At 34.7% G+C, this 26,936-nt stretch overlaps 1 protein-coding gene across 2 annotated transcripts in view; it reads right to left on the bottom strand.

The window, feature by feature from the left end:
* Slain2 (SLAIN motif family member 2) overlaps nt 1-25,993 on the bottom strand; it is a 60,958-nt gene extending 34,965 nt beyond the window's left edge. For both annotated transcript variants that reach the window (XM_048784436.1, XM_015482084.2), the window contains exons 1-2: nt 25,978-25,993; nt 4,003-4,155 (exon numbers count right to left, since the gene is read on the bottom strand). In XM_048784436.1, coding sequence (XP_048640393.1) covers nt 4,003-4,117 — 115 coding nt within the window. In that variant the 5' untranslated portion in view covers nt 4,118-4,155; nt 25,978-25,993. The remainder of the gene's footprint in view (nt 1-4,002; nt 4,156-25,977) is intronic.
* Between the last annotated feature and the right edge of the window lie 943 nt (nt 25,994-26,936).

Raw genomic sequence — 26,936 nt, 5'->3', positions numbered from 1 at the left:
GCCCCCCCCAAAGAACAGAGTTCTAAGAGTTTCCAGACAGCTGAACATGTACAGATTCCTGGGAGGTGATATGCCTGGAAAGGGCAGATAAGCTCCATGCCCCTTCTCTCATATCTCCATTTATGCATCTCTTCATCTGTGTTCTTTGGATTATTCTTTATAATATATTGGCAAACCTAAGTGTCTCCCTGATTTCTGTGAGCTGCTCCAGCTATGTAATTAATCCTGAAGAGGCACAGTAGAAACCCTAATTATAGCCAGTCAGTTAAAAGCACAGGTTACAACCTTGGACTTGCGATTGGTATTTGAATGGAGCACAGTCTTGTGGGACAGAACTCTCAATCTGTGGGATCTCATGCTAGCTCCAGGTAGACAGTGTTAGAACTTAACTGAATTGGAAGGAGCCCAGCTGATATCAACTGTAAGCTTATTGCTTTCTTCCTGGAGGGGAGATATCCCCAACTTCTGAGATCACAGAGTCTTTTGTGTGTTGATTGTTATGGTGTGTAAGTAGAGAAAAAATGTTTTGTTTTGTTTTGGTTTTTTTCCCCTATACTTCCCAACCCACCCAGCTAGCATCATGAAATGTCAAGAGCATCCTACATTCACTCTTGGCCCTCTCCACTCTGCTCTTCATACTACTGCAAGAATGTCTTTTCTAAAGTGCAAATTGGGTAGTATCTTCCAATCCATCATCTTACACTCTTACATAAAACTTCTATATTTTCCCAATGTTCTTAAAATAAAGTTCAGAATACTTAACGTGGCCTATAAGATCTCATGGTCTGGCTCCTATACATTTTTCTGACTATAATTATGTCACATCTCTTCCTTCCTTACTCTTCTCCAGCCACAGTGACTTGTTCCAGTTCCTCATATAAGCCATTGGCTCTCTTACATTGAGCCTTTGCATAGATTCTCTCTATCTGCAATGCCCACCTCCTATTCTCTCCTTCTTCCTTAGTACACTTACATTTTTATAAATTTTTTAGGACTCAGGTTAAAGATCACTTCTTGAGAAAAAAAACCCTTTGTTTCTCAAAGCCCAAAGCACTGTATATCATTCCTTAATTACACATTATCAGTTATAAGGATTATTTTTAAGATTCCTCTGCCAGATAACATACTCCAAGAGTACAGGTACAGTGTTGTGTTTATTTTTCTTTATCCTGCATCTCTCACCTTTTCCTAAAGTCTGATACATAAAAGGCTCTCAAAAAAACTAAGCTGAATATATACAATGAGTCGATGAGATTAATTTAAATAGAGATGACACTAGACACCACAGAAGTGGATAGAAACACCAAGAGATGTGAAGCAAAAGACAGACAGTCAGAGGGTTGGTAGGGGTCATGGGAAGTTATTGTTTAATACAGATACAGATTTTCAGTATAGGATGATGAAAAGTTCTGTACAGATGGACAATGGTGATGGTTTCACATCAGTGTGAATGTACTTAATTAATGCCAATGAACTATACATTCAAAAGGGTGAAAATGGAAAGTTTGTGCAATATTAATTTTACTACAAAACAACAACAATAACACATTGGCAAAAATGGAAGCACCTTCAAAGAAGACAGAAAAGAAAACAGCAGGAGGGGTAAGAGAGGGTAAAAAAGATAATGCAATAGCATAAAAACAAGATGAGTTTAGGATCAAGTGGTACTGCACCTTAGAGAAGTTAAATGGGATGAATAGAAACTGTTCTATAATACAATACCTAAATTCCCAGGAAGACTTACCTTATCAAAAAAAAATTTTAAATACAATCTCCTTGGAAAAAGAGTAGTTTAGGAATGAAAGTTCAAACTTGCAATAGCTAAGTTATTTTTCCTGAAAAATTTTAAATGTATGTATTTAAAACATACATTATGTTTATAGCTATAACTATTATTGTGTGCATATATATACAATTAAGACTTTGTTAAACAGATCTAGTACTTGATTGCACCTAGTTTTAGATCAAGAGAAACTCCTTCACTTACACAAAGCAAAAATCAACTACTCTTTTTGTAGTACAGCAGCTTTGCTTTTCTCTCTCAAATACAGATTACTGGTTAATAACTGGTAATATTTCCTGTTTTTTAGAATGTGTGAAACCAGGAATTGGTGAACTATAGCCTGCAGGCCAAATCCAAGAGACCACCTGTTTTTGTAAACAAAGTTTTACTGCAACACAACCATACCTATTTATTTACATATTATCTATGGCTGTTAATGTGCTCATAGCAGTAAGAAGACTCACATCTCACAAAGATTAAACTGACTCTCTACAGAAAAAGTTTATATATTTCCTTATTGCCTGATATTCCAATAAGACTATAAGTTCCATGAAAAAAGGGATTTTTTGATCTATTATTGCTATGTCCTCAGAACTGAGAACAATCTTCAGAACACTGGGCCATTAACATTTATGTTGAATGGTGAAAAAGTCCTAATTAAGTTGTAAATTATTTTATTTCCAAGGAAAGACATGGTACTCAAAGTATAAAAAAACTGATCCTAAGAATTTTTTTGGGGGGGGGGCGGGTACCAGGAGTTGAACTCAAGGGCACTGGACCACTGAGCCATGCATGCACAGCCCTATTTTGTATTTTATTTGGAGATAGGGTCTCACTGAGTTGCTTAGCACCTCACTTTTGCTGAGGCTAGCTTTGAACTTGAGATCCTCCTGCCTCAACCTCCTGAGCTGCTGGGATTATAGGCATGAGACACCACAACTAGCTAAGAATATTTTTAATAAATGTTTAAATAATATCTAACTGCAGTTTGGTCAAAAACTTCCAGTTATTTCAAGTTGTCTACACACTTGCCTACATAGTTAAATTTCTTATGAATATAACTTAAATCAAGCTCCAGAGAATAATTCTAAAAACAAATTGATTTTCAGACAGAACTTTTTTGAAAATTACATTAAGACTACTGTTTGAAAAACAGAGGGAAAGTAGGATTTTAGTATCAAAGCAATCTCAGATTCAGCAGCTCTATAATCACATCCTGTTAAGTTATTTGTAAATATACCATTTCTCCTTTCATTTTACTATATACCAGTTTAGCTAGTCTTCCCTCTGGTACCCTGACCAATTTCAGCTTAAATGCTAACCAAAGAGCATATATTTCCATAATAATACTAATATACACTATTTAAAGTACACTACTGCTAAGCAAATGCAAAGAAAAATGAAAAACAAAACCTTTTTCCAGGATTAATAATCATGCATCAATTCTTTACCATCTGAGTATTTCAGAAAACAACAGTTTTAAGACTGAGAGAAATGATTACATTTTTCTTACATTTCTACCCACAATGGCATGCTATGTTAAATGTCATAAGTAGACACAGACATATTTTTGTCAGCTTTTTGAATGCTATTAAACAAAAAAGCATAACAGCAATTTAAACCTAAAATGTCAAATAGAAAAAAGAAACCATAATATGAAAAATACATTTACTAAGCACCTACTGTGATCCAAAAAAACATTCCAGCCTCTTTCATATACATTATCATTTAATCCTTAAAAATAACCTTTTAAATCTCATCAGTCTTACAAGAAATCTGAGCTCATAAAAACTAAATAATATGAGGAGTCACACAGCAACTAAGTGCAAAAGTGAGAACAAGGTCTCTTTAGTTGTCTGCCTCTATTTTTCTACTTCATTGGTGTTTCCCCAAAGTATGGTATGTGAGATAATTTTAGATGATATGCAACAAATGTTTTATTTTAATAGTTATTGGTTTTAACTTGCATTAGAAAAAAAAATCACATAAAGTTATAATTTCAGGGATTATTCCTAAGGATGAATGAGATTAAATAATAACGAGACTTTTTAAAAAGTTATTAAGTCAATGAAAAAAGAGCCCTCATGATGGTATGCACAATGTGGTTAGAAAAATGTTACTAAGCAAGTGGTGCTTCTGAAGAATGCACCACTCAATGTTTATGTTTTTTGACTTAAAAAAACAAAGAGATAAATTTACCAGTAAAGTTGCAGACATACCTGACATAGTTTGATCAAGTTTGTGGATAAGAGACTTTTTAGCACATTCAACATCAGGACTTGGGTAATCCAAAACTTGCCTGCACCATACTAATGGACTAACCGATTTCTGCATTGGTGTAAGTTTTTTCTTTGGTGATGAATACAGCCTAGAAGAAAACAAAACAAAAAATAAAAACAAAGGGAACATTCATTACTCAGAATAATCTTATAAAGTAGGGATGCTTATGGATAAATCTATTTTAAAATGTTTTATTAGTGTATGGTAGTTACGCATAATATTGGAGCTCATTTTGACATAATCATACATACATGGAATATAATTTATTACATTTCAGTTCTCAATACTTTCTTTTCCTCTCCCTTTGTTCCCCTTCCTCTACTCTACTGGTCTTCCATATATGTGTGAATGATATACATGTGCACTCAAAATACATGTATATAAAGGTGAAACTCACTGTGGTACATAGCATAATTTGACCAATTTCAGTGCTTTCTCCCTTTTCCCATCCCTCCTCTCCTCCACTCTGTCCCCTTCCTCTACTCCACTGATCTCCCTTCTATTTTTATGGGACCACCCCTTCCTTTATTTTTTCTTATTTTGCTCTAGCTTCCACATGAAAGGAAACATTTGATTCTTGACTTTCTAATTCTAGCCCATTTCACTTAGATGGCGTTCTCCATCCATTTACTGGTAAATGTCATATTTAAATGGCAGGAGGGAGTAAAAGTAAAGGAGTATGTTTAAAGTCACCCATATTTACTTAGTGCACAAGAAGAAAATGATACCATAATGATCAACAGAATGCCAAACTCAAGTGCTAAATGAACCCACATGAGGCATTCCTACAATGTACTAAATTTTTCTATTTTCATTATTAGAACTAGGAAGAAACATCTGTCTTTACAACAGTTTATTCTGTTTTCAGTAGTACATGACTAACTCCCTAATACAGGCACATCATCAAGTCTAGTCTAGGAGGCAAAAGGAGGAGCTAAATACTTTGCTCTCTGCTTTCCATCTCCCTTCCCCCCACAAGCTCATAGAAAAATCTACCATAATAGTTGTTAATCTTCTTTTCAAACAATTGTACATCTGGAAAGGCAAGTGTTAAAACCTTAGTAACGTAATGTAAATCAACTTACTATAAAAGAAAAGGACAGTATTTAATAAACCCCTGGGAAAGATGTACCAAAGGGGAAAAGTGAGCAGAAGATATGGGAGAGAGATGTACTTAAATTTCCTACTTTATAGTTTTTACTCAGATTAGTCTAGATTATGTTGTTAATAATTATTTCAAATGTGACTCCACATAAAAAATGTGAATAGTTATTTACTATCTAACCAGGGTGGTTTTCAAATTAAAATATTTTAAGTGATATTTATGAAGTAAACAATTATGCTTTGATATATTTACAGTTTGATATGTCAATAAGACAAGGAGCTAATAATTTACATGTTACATTAATCAAATTAGGGCAATAACACAAAGTGCTGGTCTAGTATAAATATTTAAATAAATACATTTCTCTTTTTAAATATTTTTTAGTTGTAGATGGACACAATACCTTTATTTTATTTATTTATTTTTATGTGGTGCTGAGGATCGAACCCAGTGCCTCACACATGCTAGGCAAGCGCTCTGCCACTGAGCCACAGCCCCAGCCCAAATAAATATATCTTTACAGTAGCAGAATAGACAAATTATTTTTAGTAGCAATATGTGGTACCTTTTCCATCCCTTCTCTCTTCTTTATAATTTAGGTCTATTCTTACTCGGCTTGATCAAGATAATTAAGACTAATGCAGTAAATGATAATTTCTTTAGTCCACAATCCATATTCATTTGGACAAGGATACTGAAATAGAATCTCAATAAATAACTCACTAAAAATTCAAAATGAAACTAATGGGGTTTTCTTTCCAACCTAAATACTGTCAACATTCCATGACAGATCTCTATCTCAGCATCTAATCTTTAAAAATGACTATAACTGTTATATACTGATCCTTTATGTTAGCAAACATACAACAAAGTAAACCTCTATAGATGCATAATAAACATTAATAAAATCACTTTATCTTATCACCATTTTTTTTTTCCTGGTACTGGGGATTGAACCCAGGGGCGATCTATCACCGAGGTACATGCCCAGACCTTTTTTTTTTTCTGAGACTGGGTCTTGCTAAATTGTTTGGGCTGGCTTCAAATTTACCATTTTCCTGCATCAGTCTCCCAAGTCTCTAGGATTACAGGCTTGTGCCACCAAACCTGACACTATTCAAACTCAAGTGCTAAATGAACCCACATGAGGCATTCCTACAATGTACTAAATTTCTCCATTTTCATTATTAGAACTAGGAGGAAACATCTGTCTTTACAACAGTTTGTTCTGTTTTCAGTAGTACATGACTAACTCCCTAATACAGGCACATTGTCAAGTCTAGTCTAGGAGGCAAGAGGAGGAGCTTAATACTTTCAATTTTTAAGAAAGATTCCCAGGCTAGGGATGTGGCTCAAGCGGTAGCGCGCTCGCCTGGCATGCGTGCGGCCGGGGTTCGATCCTCAGCACCACATACAAACAAAGATGTTGTGTCCGCCGAAAAACTAAAAAATAAATATTAAAAAAATTCTGTCTCTCTCTTTCTCTCTCTCAAAAAAAAAAAAAAAAAGAAAGAAAGAAAGATTCCCCCTACACTGGCTGGTTTTATATATAATTTACCTACATGACTCATGTGTAGTGCATATGTCATTTACTGTTAGCTATAAAACTCATGTTCAAAAGTGCAAAGAACAAGCCTCAAAAATATTAAGCTCAGTGAAAGAAGCCAGACACAAAAAAGTCACAATTCCCACATCTTAATATTCCATTTCTATGAATGTCTAGAAAAGGATATGGAGAAGCAAATAGATCAATGGTTACCCGGGGCTAGAGGCGGGTATGGGGTTTCTTTTTAGGGTGATATAAATATTCTAAAATTAGATGGTATAGTATGAATATGGCAATGATTTGATGGTTGTGAATATACTAAATTAATTGAATTATACAATTCTCTGAATTTTGTAGTATACAAGTGTGGGCAAATTTTATGTACTATAAATTATATCTTTATAAAACTGCTTTTGGAAAGTTACAAAGTGCTTTTAGGATCTTTAAAAACACAGAAACTACTATAAACTAAATGAATAATTCAAAATCAAATTAAAACAGCATCATGACCATGAATCTCCTGTAGCATCTTTCCTGTTTTTGTCAATAGTATTATAATTCTTTCAGTTACAAAAGCTAAAAACTTACAAGGAATTTTGGATTTCCCATTTTTTTTTTTTTTTTTACTTCCTATCCTTAGCAATAATCTGTCACCATGTCCTACCTTTATAAACTACCTTTCTGCCCTTTCCTATATTCCCTCCCCAAATTGGGAATAGAGAATGCTTCTCCTCCGACAGTAGATGGAAGTGACTGGAGCAATTTTTCATTCCTACAATGATGAAAAGGAGAATGACTCAACAATCCCTGATACACCAACCATCTCTATCACTCTCCCCTCTTATTTCAGTGTTCCCAACACTACTCCAAGTATAGAAATGAATGTGCCACATAATGTTGGCATAAAATTATTCTTTGGTCAGGAAATCTTTGGTTGAGGTTTCAAAGTATTTCTAAACCTGCCAGAAGACACATGAGCTGGGCTGTTCATGTAACTGGATCTGTCTTTAAGAAGGAAAAATTATGTCCCTGAATTTTAAGGAAAATTCCAAATAAAAATATTTGCAACCACTATACATGTCATCTCCTTTGCTTGTGTCTTTGAAACACACAGACTTCTTCAAAGAAACCATTTTGCCTACTAAAAAATTTTTTTCACTGACCGTTTTGCATTTCTTAAAACCTAATGTATGGTTTGAGCGACACACTTCTGATAGACATAGGCAGTTAACTGATGACTCATATAATTCTACTGGTTCATATCTGTCAAGTTTTCACTTGCCTAAAAAACTTGAAACATTACCTCATTATTCTATTACTATTACAATTAAGTCATAGAGCTACAGCGGGGAGCTGAGACTCCATGTGCACAAAGAAGGCATTTGGAAGTAGGGCATGTTGTCTCCCCTTTCCCTACCCTCACCCATGAGTGAGGCCTGAAAAGCAGCTGATGTTACATCCTGTCTGTGAGGAGGTGATGTGAGCCAGTGCTCACTTTTGCTCAGGTAGTATTGGCAGGATCTTGCAGGAAGGTGAAAATTCACCCCAATCTAGATCTACACATAACATTGTAAGGTCATTGTTTGCTAAAAAAAAAAAAAGAAGAAATATGTTCAGAATGTGACTGGAAACGACTCTTCATAATGAGAACACAGTTAAAGAAGAACAAAAAACAGAAACAAATATATTAATTAAAAAAAAAAACAGCAAAATGACAGCCATAAAACAGACCACATGAGCAATCATATTAAATGTGTATGGGCTAAGCACTCTACTCAAAAAATAGTCAGACTGGATTAAAAAAAATAAGATCCAATGACATTTTGTCTACAAAAGAAACATCTTAGATTCAAAGTCACATGTAGGTTGAAAGTAAAAGGATGGGGAGAAAAGCCATGCAAATAGTAACCATAATAGAGGTGGAATGGTTATGTTAACAAAACAGATAATAAATAATATTATTAGATACAGACATTTCAAAACAGAGAGAGAATACAGCAATTAGAAATGTAAAAACACCTAACAGAAGTGAAAAAAATATAGAAAATCCAGAAATTTTGTTTGAAATTTTCAATAGTCCACCATCAATAACTAAAAAAAAGGAACTACAAGAAAAAAGTGGGGCTAGGGATGTGGCTCAGCTGTAGAGCACTCACCTAGCATTTGCAAGGCTTAGCACCACATAAAAACAAAATAAAGATACTGTGTCCAACTACAACTAAAAAATGTGTTTAAAAAAATAGTAAGGATAGAGAAGATTTGAACATTATTTATGAGCTTTATCTAATATTTATGGGACATTACACCTAACAAAAGATACACATTTTTTTTTAAGTACACAGGGAACATTCTCTAGTATAAACCATAAACCAAGTCTTACTGAATTTCAAAAAATTGAAATTCATCAAAGTATTATGTTCCAATCAAAATGGAATTAAATTAGAAATCAACAACAGAAAGAAATTTGGTAAATTCTAAATAATTTAAAGATTAAACAATATAATTACAAATGATCATAGGTCAAAGAATATGATATCATGAGGGAAATTAGAAAATATCTGAATTAAGTAAAAACAAAAACACAATATACCTATATGAAGAAGCTAAAGGAGTGCTTTCAGGAAATTTTACAATTTGAAGAAATCTATTAGTAAAGAAAGTAGGTCTAAAATCAATAACCCAAGCTTTAAGATCTAAAAACAAAATTCAACCCAAAGCAATCGGAAGAAACAGAAAATAGAAATACAATGTAGAATAAAAGATTGAACCAAAGTTGTTTTTTTGTTTGTTTGTTTCTGTATCAGGGATTGAACTCAGGGGCACTCAACCACTGAGCCACATCCCCAGCCCTTTTTTTGTATTTTATTTAGAGGATCTCCCTGAGTTGCTTAGTGCCTTGCTAAGTGGCTGAGACTGCCTTTGAACTCAGGATCCTCCTGCCTCAGGCTTCAAGCTGCTGGGACTGTGGTGTACACCAGAGAACTCAGCCCAAAGTTGGTTCTTTTGTATTTTTGTTTTTAAAAAAGTTATTTTTTAGTTGTAGGTTGACATAATATCTTTATTATTATTATTATTTTTAATGTGGTGCTGAGGACCAAACCCAATGCCTCATGCATGTTAGGCAAGCGCTCTACCTGTGAGCCACTACCCTAGCCCCAAAGTTGGTTCTTTAGAAAGGAAAAAACAAAACAAAACAAAACAAAAACAAACTTATATATAATAGATTTTTAGATTGACCTAGAAAAAAGACTAATATAGAAAAAAGACGAAAAACCCCACAAATTATAAACACTAGGCATGGGGAGGTGGGGTGGGGGAGGAGGAGAAGGGGTAATTGGTATGTTAAAATAATTATAAGGAAATATTATAAACAATTTTAAGTTTATAAAAAAACTTGTCTGTTTTATCTGACAGACAAATTCTAGAAAGACACAGCTACCAAACAGGAGTCTAGGAGAAATACAGAATCTGGTACACTTATAAAGTAATATTAAATTAAAAATTTAAAAATCTTCCCATAAAGGTCCAGCCAGGTGTTCTCACTTATTAATGATATCAACTATTAAAGAAAAAAGAGCCAATCCTACACAAACTCTTTTAGAAAATCCGGTCTGTAAGTGAAAGTCTGAATGCTTTCTCCCCAAACTGGGAATAAAGTAAGAATAGGCACTTTCATTACTTCTGTTAAATGCCATACTGTAGTGTCTATTCAGTAAGGTAAGAAAAAGAAGACATACAGGTTGAAAAGAAAAAATAAAACTAAATTTTTATTTGCAGTTAACATGTTTGACTATACAGAAAATCCTTTGAAGAAATCTATCAAAAAAAAAAGTAGTATAAAACTACTGTAACATATATGTTTAGCAAGTTCACAAGATACAAGATACTAAGCAAAAAATCAACTGTATTTCTACATACTATCAATGAAGAATCTGAATATAAAATAAACAATTCAACAAAATAGCATCAAAAAGAATAAAATACTTAGAAATAAATTTAACAAATGTAAAATGTGCAATGCAGCTATAAAACATTGCATGTTTATAGACCTGAAATCTCAATATTGTCAAGATATTTATTCCTCCAAACTAATAAAATCCCTAGAAAACTTCAGCAGGTGGACTGGGGTTGTAGCTCAGTGGTAAAGCGCTTGCCTAGCATGTGTGACTCGCTAGGTTCCATTCTCAGCACCGCATGTAAATAAATAAAAGGACCATTAACAACTTAAAAAAAAACAACCTATGTATATATAAGTTCAGCAGGTATATTTTAGAAATCGATAAGTTGATCCTAAAATTTATATGAAAATGCTAAGGCCAAAGAATGGCCAAAACAATTTGAAAAAGAAAAATATTTTCTTAAATTTGAAAAATTTCTGGTTATACTCTTTTTCCATCCATTCTATACACTGCAGACAAAATGTTTTATAAATTACAAATCTGACTCTATTAATACTAAAAATTCTGTCAGTTTCTTTCTCCTCTTGGAGAGTTTCTCCAAAAAATGGTTCCCACCAACCTTGAGACCCTACAAATTATCTGTTACAGCATTTATTTCTTTAGCTTCATTTCTTACCTTCTTCCACCACCCAAATCTAAATAACATCCATACAGAACCAATTTCGATTCCTGGAAAGCCCAATAACTTTTGCTGCTAGGTTATTTGTACATGTTGTTCCTCTAGCTTAAACCAAGTTCAAGTCCCCTCTGCTAACCTCATCTTTCTCTGCTCAATTTTAACTCAGCTCATTTCTACTTTCTACTGAGTCTCAGCTTAAGTGTCAATTCTTCAAGAAAACCTTCCTTGAATATCTCTAGTAAGACTGTTAAGTTCCCCATTAAGTACAACATACTGAACCAGTGTTCAAAGCATCTTTGTAGCCACTTAGATATACCCTATAAAAAAGGAAATTTCACCCCAAGCCCCATTCTAACCTTAAGAGACTTATTTTATACTTTATTCATTTTTGTCCTATTCAAATTTTTTGAGTTGGCATTTTGTTATGGTTTAGATATGAGGTGTCCCCCAAAAGTTCATGTGTAAGACAATGTATAAAAATTTAGAGGTGAAATGATCAGGTTATGAAAGCCTTACCCCAATCAGTGCATTAATCCACTTGAATGGATTAATTGGGTGGTAACTACAGGTAGGTACTATGTGGCTAAAAGAGGTTAGGTGTCTGAGGGACATGCCTTTAAGCCCTCTATCTACTTCTTTGTTGCCATGTCCCGAGCTGCTTTCCTCCACCACATTATTCCACCATAATGTTCTGCCTCACCTTGGGCCCACAGCAGTAGAATCGGTCTTTATGGACTGAGACCTCTGAAACTGCCAGCCCCAAATTTTTCCTCCTCTATGTTGTTCTTGTCAGGTCTTTTGGTCACAGTAACAAAAAAGCTGACTAAAACAGTATTTATAATTAGAAAAAAAGACACTTTAAAATGTGTTAGAAGCAATAAAAATGCTACAACATTGACATTATGCTAAATGAAAGAAATCAGTCACAAAATGCCACACATTATATGATCAGTATATATGCAATATCTAGAATATGCAAATCTATCAGAAAAAAAAATAGATTCATGGTTGTTTAGGCATGGGAAAGGGGCTAGAATGAGAAGTAACTACTAATAAGTACAAGATTTCTTTTTCAACAGAAAATATGCTATAACTAAATTATAGTATGGTCACATAATTCTGAAAATATAGTGGAAATCACTGAACACTAAAAAAAGTACACTTTAAACAGGTTTCTCTTATGGTATGTAAGTTACATGTGAATAAAACTGTTAAAATTGTTTAGAAATGAATTGGTCTTTCAAGATACCACTTTTCCCCCTAGCATAATTATTACAAAGGAACCAAACATCATATTAAATATAACAAATATGTATAATTTATATATATTATTAAATATTGAAATGTAATTAAGATTCAAATATGAAGCTGTCAAGTCACACACACGTGTGGCACACAAATCTACGTAAACAGAATATAACTATATTTTATATAAAGCATAACAACTTTCAGTAATATAGAAGTATAATTAAAAAGTAATACCTCTTCCCCTTACCAAAGTACTCCCAAAGCTACTTATAGTTTGGAGTAAGTCTGTCCTGACTTTTCTATGCATACATATATAGCAGACATATAATTAAATGATGGAAATAGGAAAGAAGACTGTAGTTAATTTGATGACTTTATATAACTATAGGAATTACTTTTCATAGTGTAGTCAACTGAAAATAGACTACTGAAGGACAACAAAGATCTATCTTTATATAATGTTAAAACAAGTTACATTAAAATGATTATGGAAATAATTTGAGATTGCTGTGGAAATTTTTTTTTTTTTTTTTACAGGCCAAAGAAAATAATCAGATTTTAATACTTCAAAATCATGGCTCTCTACCCATTCACTGACTATGATACATTAAAAGCAAAAGATCAGAAACTATATCTTCAAAGATCACTATATAATCTCTGATGCACTTACAGATGTTCAAATATTTGCATCTGAATTAACATTGAATAAAAAACCAGGATGACGCCTGTAATCCCAGTGGATCCAGGGGCTTAGGCAGGAGGATCCAGGATCATCAGCTCAAAGCCAGCCAAAACACCATTTTGTTAAGAGCATTTGAATACTGGAATCGCCTCCAAGACCCACCCCAACCTTCCTAGATTTCACAAGCCATCCACAGTATGGACTCCAATGCAATTATTCAACTTTATTTCTTTAAAAAACTTTTCTAAATTTTTTATTGGAATACAACAATTATACATATTTTTAATTTTATTTCTTAGTCTTTAACAAATTTCACTCTGGATAAGTGTCTTTAAAGGCCTTCTCTCTATCCTACTCAAATTTTTAATATTTATTTTTTCCCCCTATGCTTTTTGACTCTGATCTTCAGCAAGAAATACTCTTTCATCTGTACCCAAATCCAAAATCCCAGCTCTCACATTCATATCCATATAAATTTTTCTTTTATGAACTTTTATTTTATTGGTTTCAGAGACAATTGAACTCTTGTGTTCATTCTGTCTCTAAACTCTATTCATCTTGAAAGCTCAGAATCATGCTTTACTCAGTTATTTAAACAAATATTTATGTACCAGCTACCACTTGCCACACATGGTTTTAGACAGGAATTCAAAGATGAACTAAGATAAAACTAAATTATTACATCTCACATAGAGGTTGTTGACTTCTTTCCCTCACAGGTTGCACTGCCATCAAGAAGACTTACAGTACCTGCATATCAAATCTCTAGATTTGGGTTTTTAAGACTCATCCATTTGAGGTTTTGTTTTAGAATACTCTCCACATCAGCACTGGCCTAAGGATAACCAGTGGCAAACAAAATTTTCATTGTGACAAGTCAGTGTAAGATCCATTATCTAAGATGGGAAATGAGCAGGTCCATTCAAAAGATATATCCACATCCTCAAATTACTGAACTATATTCTTCGTACAGCTTCTAAATAGATATTAACAAAGATATACAATCTAATTTCATTATAATTATCAAATGAGGTACTGATTAGTATCAAATATATACTAAAAACCTTTTCACTAACTTGATAGCACCAATTAAATCTAATTCCTCCCCTTATCAGTCTTTGATCACTACAGATTCAGCCTGGCCCACTCCTGCTTCTTGTTCACATTTTTCAAACAAAATAACCCTCAACAGTCACACATGATCAGGTGCTCTTTTATTCTCTAAAAGAGATATGAACAGAAGCTATTGAATGAAGCGGTGGAAGGCTATGTGCAAGAGGTTTCCTTCTAGGAAACCGTACAAGTAAAGATGGACTGATATGTCGTCGTGGTGAGATCTGAATCTATTTTTTGTGTATGTGGTGCTAGGGACTGAACTCAGGGCCTTATGCCTACTAAGTAAGTGCTATACTACTGAGCTATACTCCCAGTCCTATATCTCTAATTTTTAACTAAATATTCCCTGCTTCTTCTTATCTTTCCAGATATTTTCAAATTTCATGTCAGTCCTTTAACTTAAAAAAAGTTCACCTTTATTCCAGAATTTAAGGCTTTTCCCAGATCAAAGCAAACTGTTTTGCATTTTTGAGCCACTTCTAGTTTAAAGATGTAGTTTAAAGGCTTCTTCTTAAATAAGCTACCTTGTTCCTAAAGGTGTTCATTTTCTCCATAATTTAGATCCCCAAATGAAAGAGCCCAGCGGATATAATTTTGAGTAAATGGAATAGACAAAACAAGAACTTATATTACTGAAAGTCTTAAGACCTACAAACTTTTATAAGTTCACTTTTGCTACTAAAAACTAACACAACAGAAGTAAACATGTAGTGTACTTTGGTTAGTACAAATATTAAGAAAAGGGGTAACCCAATGTATTTATGTTAAGACATTACTTAATACTTATATTAATGAAAGTATTAACCAAATAGTCTCTTTTTAAAAAGAAATCTGTCAAAATCACATTAATTCACAAATAAAGTTATAGGTATGTTCCTAGCAGAAAGGCAATGAAGCAATGGTTTAAGTAGAGGGAGAAAGTAAATTGCCCTTTGGGCTCCCTGAGTAGTTTAGCATAGGGATTTGCACTCAGCATGGTCCCAAAGGTGAGAATGAGGAGCAATAACACAACCAGTGATCCAGAAGTCTCTAGGGATATGAGTTTTACAACTTATCTGATATTCCTGGAAAATACAGACGTTTCATTTATCTTTTCATGAAAACAAACTACATAGTTTGTTTAGGTAAATCTGACAAACTTTTTAAGTTACGTGTGGAATTTCAGGTTTAAAATGCAAAGTGAAAAACAAAACTAAAAGAATCACAAGATCATGTGTATCAGCTGACCCAGGTTCCAGTCTATCAAAAATGCTTGTCTGAACTGATTGGAGCCAAAATTTCTTCATTCATTCTTTTCATTCACCACTAAGGAAAACAGCAATGGCTTTTAATGTATCATGTTATGTTATAACCCCTACATGATCAGAGAGTGATGAAACTGACCTAAATATCATCTACAGGATTTTTTGTTGTTGCTGTTTTTCATTCTAAAAGCAATTCATGTTCCCAACAGAAAAATTGGCAATCACAAAAATGTACAAAGAAGTTTAAAACAAAATGCATCTGTAATCCTACCAACAATAGCCATGTCATTATTTTGGTTAATTTTAAAGTTGATTTTTAACATCAAACACTCTACCTAGACAGTATTTTCTTCTTTAATTCATAATGGGAGAATATAGACAGACATCTGCTAAAAACTTTACCTTGTATATCTAAATAGAACACCTAAGAAATTCTTTATTTGCCTCAGTAATTTAACTTCTCAAAAACAACTGAGGGAGAAATGAGGACTGAATCTGTTCTGATCATCACTTAACTAACTGGGGACATGAAAATGACTAAAATGTAGTTGCTGTGGAAAATGTAAAAATTAAACAGAGAACTATCATTCAGCCTTAACCAAAAAGGAAGTTCTGTTACATGCTACAACAAGAATAAACCTTGAGAACATTAAGCTCAAAGCAATAAACCAGTCAAAAAATAAATAAATGATTCCACTTATATCATGTGTCTGGAGTAGGCAAATTAATAGACACTGAAAGGAGAAAGGTGGTTGCCAGGGATTGGAAGCAGGAGAAACAGGGAGTTACTGTTTGTAGTTTCAGAGTTTCACTTTCAGAAAAAGTTCTGGAAATGATGGTGATGGTTATACAACAATGTCAATGTACTTAATATCACTGAACTATACATTTAAAAATGGTTAACAGTAAGTTTTATTATATATGTGTGTATATATTTTTATTTATTTCTTTATTTATTTTGGTACCAGCGATTGAACCCAGAAGTGTTTTTACCACTTAGTCATATCCCTAGCCTCTTTTTCTAATTTTTTTATTTTGATAGAGGGTCTCTCTAAGTTGTTTGGGGCCTTGCTGAGTTGCTGAGGCTGATTCTGAACTTGCAATCCTCCTGCCTCAGCTCCCAAACTGCTGGGATTATAGGAGTGTGCCACAAAGTCTGACAGCTATTTATATTTTTTTTAAAAAATGGATCAAAGACCAAATTGTGAAAACCATAATTATAAAACTAGTATGTAAGAGTAAATCTTCATGATCTTGGATTAAGTGGTGATTTCTTAGATATGATATCAAAAGCACAAATAACAAAAGAAAAAAATAGATAAGTTGTACTTTGTATTACTAACAACTGTGTTTCAAAGGACTCAATCAATAAAGTGAAAAGGTAGCACAATAAGGGAGAAAACATTCACGAATTACATTCAGAGGGGATTAGTACCCAGTATGTACAAAGAACTCTTACAGTTTATCAATATAAAAATAACCCAGTTAAGAAAATGATCAAAGGGTTTGAATAGACATTTATACAAAGAGGAGATAAAAATAGCCAACAAATACATGAAAAGATGCTCAATATCTTTAGTCATTAAGATCTCAGAACCAAAATGAGATACTAATAGAATGATTACACTAAAAAAGATAGATAATAACAAGTCTTGACAAAGATGCAGAAAAACTAGAACCCTCATACATAGCTTGTGGAAATATAAAATGGTGACACACTATGGAAAACAGTCTGGCAACTTCTCAGAAAGTTAAACATAGAGTTACCAATTGGAGTTACTGCAATCTTAGGAATATACCCCCCCCCCCCCAAATGAAAACATATATTCACCCAAAACCTTGTAAATATTCACAGAATTATTCATAATAGCCAAAAGGTGGAGGCAATTCAAATGTCCGACAACCGATGAATAAACAAAATGTGCTAAAATCTATAAAATGGAATATTATACACAATATAGCAGGGATGAACCTTGACAATACTGTGCTAAATGAAAGAATAAAGATACAAAAGGTCAGATATGATTTCATTTATATGAAATGACCACAACAGGCAATTTGGTAGACACAGAAAGCAGTTAAATGGAGCTAGGTGTGGTGGCACATGCTCGTAATTCCAGATACTTGGGTGGCTGAGATAGGATTCCAAGTTTTGAGGTTAGTCTGAGAAATTTAGCAAGACTCTGTCCCCAAATAAAAATTTTAAAAAGGGTTAGGGATGTAGCTCAGTGGTAGAGCATTTACCTAGCATGCACAAAGCCCTGAGTTCAATCACCAATACTACAAAACAAAACAAAACAAAACAAAAAAAAAACAACAAAAAAATACAATGTAGATAAATGGAGATGGAAAGAGGGGAAATAATGATTGAGTTTGGAGTTTCTTTTAGAGATTATAATAATGTTCTGGAATTAGTGGTAATGGTTGCACAACTTTACAAATATACTAAAAGTCACTGAATTATATGCCTTAAAATGGTAAGTTTTATGGTATCAAATTATATCTCAACATGGAAAATTCAAGGAAAAAATTATAGCATTAGCACAAAAAAGGGATAATCTAAAATACTGGAACAAAATATGCAACAATACTAGATGACAGGGAGAGGAAGAAATATCTTTTTTAGCTTTTGAGGTTTTTTTCTGCCATAAACTTTTTCAAGTGGACAGTGCAGAACAAACATTCTTGAAAGGAAATTGAAGTTCAACTGCAGGAAGGTGATAGTATGCTAGAATATAGCTTTAAATGGGTTTACGCCTACTCTTCTGAATGAAGGAAAATAATAGAATTTTTTTCATTGAATCATTATCTATTAGAAATGCTGGTATACAGTTCAGTGGTAGAGTGCTTGCTTAGTAAATGCAAGGCCCTGGTTCCATCCTTCAGCACCATGGGGGGAAAAAGTCTACATCAGAGGAAATATAATTTCTAAAGACGAAAAATAAGCAATGTTTAGAAATTCCAGAACAAACAGATTCTTTGCAAAATTCAAAATTGGGTTAAATAGAATGTTTGTGACTTTGAGGAAAAACTGATTCCATAAAATCCAAAACAGTCAGCATGAACAAGACAAACAAATTAACTGTGATTTTTATAACTTTACTTCACTGTAGGCACATTTTGGTTTAATTACAGCAAAGCACTTGACAAAATTTTTCATAATATGCAAACAAAATGTCATATAAGCCTGAAAATTATACACGGGACATATAGTTACTGAATAACCATAATGTGTGTTGATTAATAGACTGATGTTAATTTGGAGGGAATTAAATTGCACACTTCATAGTAATTCAGTTGTCATTGTAACATTGTTTATTTATGATTTGAATGGAGACCCTGTAGGCATACCTACCAAATATAAAGATAACACTCCAAAAAAATTAGAAATACTTTTAAATGCCTAAATCAAGGCTAACAAAGTGAAATTTGAAAGCCTTATATTTAAACTAAAAACTTCATTTCACAAAAACAGGGTTAAAAAGATTAGTTTAACTACCTATGTATGAGATATGTGGGATAGAAGTTGACTGTACTGGCTCATATTAAGCCTAAGTAATAGAAGTTAAAATCATCAATGAATGACAGTTTTAAAATATATGATAACAGCATTATTATAAAAGTAATAGCATTTAGCTCAAGCCAGGTATACCCACCACACTCTCTCTGGTCAACTATCACCTAAAATGCTGAGTACAATTCTGGATACCATGAGTGAGCAACCAGAGTTCAGAAAAACATAACAGGATCAGACAACTATATTATTTAAGAAACTATTAAACAAAGTGGAAAAATTTACTCTGGAGAAGAGTATTCAGAATGTGTGTTGAGGAAAAGAGATCAGTGGGGACATGATAGTAGTCTTCAAATATTTAAAGGGGCCACTCATGGGTTGGGGATGTAGCTCAGTGGCAGAGCACTTGTGACAGGCCCAAGGTTTAATCCCCATAACAGCAAAAAATAAACAATGGGGCCACTCAGGTGAAAAGGTATCATACTTGGAAAAAGCAAAATACAGCAGAAACAGAATAGGCCTTTGTGTATAAATACCTGGATTCTAATTTTGGCTTCATGGTTTACTGTGTATTATTTGATGCTGAGTAAGACATTAATTTTTCTTACCTAGAAAATTATACCAAACTTATAAATGTATAAAAATTAAATGCAAAAATGTTTATAAGCTGCCTGGCACAGCCTGAAACACTGTGATGCACAAAAATGTTAGTTTCCTTCCCTAGACTTTTCTGAGTTATTCTAGAACTGTGTTTTCCAAAGTGAGAGGTGCAAAATCAGTTTAGTAAGTGGTAACTAGCATTACTCCCACCAATGAAACCGAAGACAACAGAAAATATTAGAGTGTACCACTCGTAGTAAAAGTATCCATAGTTTTGTGCAACTTTCATGTTATTAATAACTTGTGTACTAGGTTATGAGGTAAAATGTATTTCATATTATAAAGTTGGATCCCCTACCCTCCCCCACAAAGTGTGACAGGCACAGCTGTAGACTTCTGTTACCTAAATAAAATGTAGTCTATACTATACTAACCAGTTCTATGGGAGTTCAATTAAGTTTAGGAAAAAACCATATCCCTTAGGGATTTAGTGTGTTCAGTGTACAATTGCATCTCAAAGAAGTCCAGCATTAAAGAAATGTTTATTTTTATTGAATCCAGTTTTCCCCACATTTATTTGACCCCAGAACCCACAGTTATTTTTCCCCAAAATGCCTACTGGCACTTTCAGGACTAGCATTTTGTGGCATATATATCTACATGGGGAAAACATTCCTCTAAATAGGGGGAAAATGGTGTGATTGGTAGAATCCACAGATGGCAGGATTTGGGTTTGCCAAGAAAGAAAAAAACTCTTTTGACTCATGAATCTTCTGGCACTGATACCTACCCCCTCCAACTTATACCCATAAAACATACTCCAAAGCATTTTTAATAAAATTTATCCAACTTTCAACTCTTAATTTCCACAAATCTTTTCAGAAAAAGCATATCTATAATATAAAGATAACAAGCCAGATTAAAGCAGCAAGGAGCCATTATCTGGTCAAAAGAAACACCTGGCATAGTATTTAAGAACATTTGCTTTACCTTAACAAATCTTATGCTCAGAAACCGAAGTACTCAAGGACTTAATCAGTTTCTTTAAGTGTAGTCAGTGTGTTCTAATTATAATCTAAAAATGGGCTGATGAGTGCAGCTAATCCTCATTATTACAAGCATCATTATGATCACCACTTGGAAGGGGCAGGTGATATTAGGATGATTTTAGGTTCTTTAAGTGTGTACATACTAAGGATTCCTTTGGGAGGATGCGATTTTATACTTACATGAAAAACTGTCACTACCATAGCCAATTCTAATACTTGTTATCACATGACAATAAAAGGCTTGACATCATATATTTAAGAGTACCTCTGTTATTCATATTTCTAACTAGGAGTTACAAATACCTTTTGTAGTTGTCAGAGCTTACAATGCCATTCCTACTCTTTCCCCGCCCTCAGACTCCAAAGATACCTCCTCCTTAACATTTGTCCAACTACTTTAGACCATTATTTTCCTCTGAGTTTCTGAGCACTGTCAGTACTTCTTGTTCAACTATCATTCTTTCAAAAATTCACTGTATATATCCTACCTTATTTAGTTGCCTAAAACTTAACTCTCAACACGACTGAAATTGCTTTATGAACAGGCAACAACACTTAAGAATTTCCCACGATATCATGGAACAGTTCACCAAATATTTCTTGATTTCAATTATTAGGCCTAAGGGTAACAGTAACTAGTATTGGAGAATTTACTACATGCCAGATCAATGCTAAATTATCTCATTCAATCTTCACAACTCTATGGAGGAAGCAATTATAATATTCTCCATCAAACAGGAAGAAAAGTGAAGTTCAAAGTACTAAAGTGAAGTCCAAGGTCATACAACAAGTAAGTGGCATAGTCAGGGCCTAAATCCAGGCAAAGCTCAGAACACTCCAGTTTCAGCCCTGTTATATAGTGAAGGATTTCCATTTCTCTAAATTAGAAGTTTCAATTTCAACAAAGAATAGAAACATATTAACTAAAAGTTAAAACTTAAAAAAAATGAATTAGTAGAGAGAATTTCCCAGATTCATCTTTATTAGGCAGCAATAAGACTCCAAAGATACCTCCTCCTTAACATTTGTCCCAACTACTTTAGGCAATGTCCTTTCTATTTATGAAAGTGATATTCAGGTGTGGGTCACAATTTCATCAAGAAGTGACTTATGACAATACAGCTTTGGTTTAGATATTTATAAGTAGGGCTCTTTTTCTCTGCCCCTAGGATAACACGGAAATGAAAACTGGGTTTGATAACTGTCGCTCCACAACTCAAAAAAATGCCAGATCCAATTCTTTAAAATTTAAGAGCCAGTTGCTCTTGTTCTACCCTTGACTCTTCACACAAAGCATCACCATCCTCTGCCCTCTTCACACAAAGCAAGCTTTACCCCACTGCCCAAAGGGCAGTGCTGATTCACACGGCTTCTCCATCTCCACCAGAAATATGCCCATTTCACCCACCTCACTGGCCCAGAACACTGACCACTACACTGACACAGAAGACGACTCTGGTGAACCCTCCCCCCCACCCGGTGATACCTCAGCAAGCAGACCCCTCCCTGACATCTCAAATGCCCAGGCCACCATCCGAAAGCTGGTATATTTACACAATGGTGGACTGGTGGAGTTTAGCAGATTGGGCTCTAGTCCAGCATGTCAGGTTACCAAATTGTACCAAAGCTAGAAATACCCTGCCAGGCAACAGCATCCCTGACNGAAGGTGGGACCCGGCCCGGTGGGCTGGGCTCTGGAGAGCGGGTCCTGCGGCCAGCCCCGCCCGGAGCTGAGGAGCGGAGCTGGTCCCTGGCGGATCGGAGACCCGCTCTCTCAGCCCGCCTGTTGGTCTTAGCAGAGGGATGTGCAGTATATTTTCACCCACCAAAACGGTTTGTGGGACTCGCGGGCCCGTCCTGCCCCGACTTGGGTCCTTGGATGGGTGCCCAGCCCCACCCGGTGGAGAGAATTTACTTTGTCCTGCAGATGTTTAGTTGGTGTCTACTTGAAATCGGAGATTGTCAAGGCTGGCAGGAGCCCCGGAGACCATCTGCGTCCCGTTCTTCCCCCTGAAAACGAGAAACCTGAAACCCAAATGGACAAGAGAGGTCTAAGGTCCAAATAATAACCGTAATTTGTTGAGTGCATACTATGGGGCAGAAACTGTGATAAGCACTTTTAAAGGCATTATATCGTCGGTTAAAACCGTTTTTCGTAAAAGTTTACAACACACTGGCACGGAAGCGGGGAATGGAAAGCCGCTTTTCTCCTCGCCTTTGAACCCCAATTGATGTACACTTCTGCTCTTGGACTGTTTTCTCCTGAAAAACTTCCAGAATGTGTCCTAAACGTTTTTAAAAGTTGTGTATTGAAAGTACGACATATGAATGTAAAAAAAATCTGTCTCGGTGTACCCGTTTGCAGTACATACTGGTGGCAGCAAAATCAAACAAAAACGCTTTGTTTCCATTACGTTCGCTGCTCCTCAAATGTCAATAGTGAACTACTTGGCTTGTTTTTGCAGCTCTCCTCCAATTGCCTCCTCCACCCTTCGCTAACGATCCAGACCTATTACACCTGGGTGTGGAATCATATGACAGGACTCTTATACGCCTTTCTGAGCTGTTTTACTTGTCTAGAATATTCTATTTTCCAAATCTAATTCATTTTCTTAAAACTTGTGCTCATCCATCCAGGAAACCTCTTCCTGATAATGCCACAAATAACTAGTTATTTTGCTTACTTAGGCACTACCTGGTATAGTTTTCTATAAATGTTTGCACTTTTTTAAAAATAAAAATTCTCATTTGTTTCTGATTGCATCTGGTTAAAAGGAACCTTTCATTTTTGTCTCGCCATGTCTAGTACCATGTCTGACACAGTGGACGTTCAGTAAATGGTTTGTTGAAAGTCAATAGAATGTTAAGTTCCAACAGGCCAAGAACCAGATGATGTTTATTCATAGCAAAAAAAAAAAAAAAAAGGTGCATTGGCTATATGAAAAGTTTGCACTGTAACTATACATAAGTTCCTAGCTGTGCAAACCTAGTGAAAGGATGCCTTTGTTTGCTAGCATACAATAATTGTGAAGTAATATATTTATTCTATATATACACATCCAACTATTACTCAAAAAACTATTACTCAAATGTCATTGATATTTCTGACATATCTGAAGTTATTGCCAGAGTTAAACATCAAGACTACTTCACATATAGCAGCTTTTACTTGTATTTAATGGTTTGTAAAATCGATTCCAACTAGCCAGTTTCTATAGAGAACCTTTTAAATAATTCCTGGAAAAGAATAGTTTACTCAACATTCCACTCTGATGCTTAGTTTGTTGTGAACATAGAAACATTTGATCCTTATCATAAATCACTTCAGGTCATTTCCCTGCTCAGAAACTTTCCCAAAAGTTGTTTCCCAACATACTTCAAATTCAAATCTGTTCCTTGGCCTACAAGACTCTAGATACATAGTAACTTCTGCAAGTGTCTCATTGACTATCCCTCTATTCTTGTCACACTGACCTTGATCTTCTTCAAGTCAGGCATGTTTCTACTTTCAGAACTTTGTGTTTGATGACCCATTTATCCAGAATCTATTGTTGTCACATGACTGGTTCCCTCACTTCGCTCATAGATCACCTAGGTTCACTATCCTGTATATTACTGTTCTCAAAAAATATCATCACTATCATTATCCATCCTCTTATCCTGCATCATTTTTCTTCAGACACTTCTTTCTTTCTTTCTGCATCCTAGTAGAATGTGAACTTCATGAGAACAAGGTTCACTGTTTCATTCCCACTGCTTAGTAAATAGGAGGTGCCCAATAAATGTTTGCCAAATGAATGGATTTAGGACAAGTTACGCCTCCTAAGATAGTATTTCAGATAAATGTGATGGTTATGTCTCAAATCATTAAAGTAGAAATTCCTAATCAGTTTGAATGGTTGGCTTTTAAAGTTATATTTTCTTCTTCCAAAAGAGCAACATACCATGCTGCATATGTCACTAGACAAACAAGGTCATGCTCCATATCCTGAGTGCCAACAGCCCTGAAGAATTGCTGAAGTAGTCTTATGTTCTCACTGAGAGGTATAGAGATAAGAATATTTTCTAGGGCTGGGGATGTGGCTCAAGCGGTAGTGCGCTCGCCTGGCATGCACATGGCACTGGGTTCGATCCTCAGCACCACATACAAATAAAGATGTTGTGTCCGCTGAAAACTAAACAATAAATATTTTAAAATTCTCTCTCTCTTTAAAAAAAAGAATATTTTCTATTAAAAATCTTGCAAGAATCTTCCTCTTTCAGATTAATTGCAACACTCTCTTCTCCAGTGACTCATACATGTTAGCACATGTTTAAAAAAATTCATTCTTAAAGTGATTCTTAAATAGATAGAAGAAGTAGAACTAGTACTTATCTGAAGTATGCATCACAGTGATCCCAACTAGCTTTTCAGGTGTCTTCTACAATAAGCTTATTTTGTTGCTGAATGGAGGAGTTTTTTCTTTTCTAAGTGGGTGTGACCTTTTCTCATAACTTGCTCCTGCTTGCATGTTAGCTCCTAGTGAAACTCCTGACAAAGTAGAAAATATCACAAACCACTAAAAGTATTTAGAATGAAAAACTATTACTCAATGACTTAAGGCATTTAACAGTGCTAAAATCCTTAAGAGTATGTGTGTGTGCATGTATGTGTAAGCTCATACCCAAAAATCGTTTAGAAATTGTTTGGTCCTTTCAGAATATTTGCACTTGCTTAACAAACCCTCAAATTCTTTGGCAAAGCTTTACTATCCCATCCATCCATTGTATCTTCATGGGCACACATGTGGTCAGACATTTTCTCCTTGTTTTCTCTCATTTATTCCTCAGAAGCATTCTTTCCCCACATATGCCTCTCTCTGGCATGTCAAGGAGCCTCTTATTCATTGTTTTGGCATAATGCAATATTAGGAAGGAATCCTGGGAACTTTAAAGTTCAGATATATAAGAAATTCTGAGTTGAAATCTTGGGGGGCAAAAAGAAGGAGGCTCAAAATTTGGATCTATATTTTTTCCATTTAGCAGTGATCAGATCTTATATTCATTGGATGCCTTAACAGTGACTTAAATGGCAGGTACCACTACCTTAGTGGCAAAGGTGGGAGGGTCCTCTGGGGGCATGTATTATATCATTGTAGGGGTGGGAAATTCATGTTCAGAGCAGAGGTGAATGGGTTCTTGAATCCTTAGGAGGCTACTGTCCTAGTCCAAAATGAGACAATACTTTATTTCCTCTCCTCCTCCTCCTCCTCCTTCTTCTTCTTCTTGTAGCAGATGGAAAGACAAGGTTGTTAAATATCACTTACTATTATTTCAGTTGGAAAATGAAGTATGAAACACTTCTGAATGTGCTTCATATTATAGAGAAACTATCAAAGATAGTTTGTTAGGAATAATCCAAATCTTCCATTCAGTAAAATAAATCCCAGTAATCTGATCTAGGATTTAAAATATACTATTCTGAGCATTAACTTAGAGATGCAATAGAGTATGCAATCGATTATGAATAGAGGCTTTTAGTAAAGCAAGCTACTTTGAGGTACTTATGTAATTTCTCTTCTATCTAGGAAATTATGGATAATTCCATTTCTCTTAGATTAGATTATTCCTCAGACTGAAGGACATCATTAACTATTCAATTTGGCCAAGATTGTATAGAAGTTAATTTTCATGTATGCATGTGGGATGGGAGAAGCAGTGTTGGGGATTGAATCCAGGGCCTTGTGCATGCTAGACAAGCACAAGAGTTACCATTGAGCTAAATCCCTGACGCTATACAAAGTTACTTCGTGTTCCTCATCCTCCCTATTTAGGCTAATTTATATGTGCCCTGAATATTTAATTCTGCAAAATCCAGGTATCTCTGGATTTCCTAATAATAATAGTAGCTGACAAGTACTGGTCACTTTTATGCCATCTAATAATTCATTTAAAATTCAAGATAGCCACTTGAGGTAGCTGCTATTACTACCATCATGTCCATTTTACAAATGAAGAAACTGATACATAGAGAATTTAAATAATTTCCCAAAACTTCATAGCAGGAAGTGATAGAGCTGGATTTGAACCCAGCTGGTGTGACTCCAGAATCTATACTCACAGTGCCCAATGGCCCATACCCATAATGATTTTTCCATTATTTTACTTAAAAGAGTATTGATATCTCAATTAGCTACCATCTGGGGTGGAAT

Source organism: Marmota marmota, unplaced genomic scaffold (genome assembly GCF_001458135.2).
Source record: "Marmota marmota marmota unplaced genomic scaffold, marMar, whole genome shotgun sequence".
Lineage (NCBI taxonomy): Eukaryota > Metazoa > Chordata > Mammalia > Rodentia > Sciuridae > Marmota > Marmota marmota.
The sequence above is the reverse complement of the archived record's forward strand: the minus strand, read 5'-3'. Positions and strand labels throughout refer to the sequence as shown.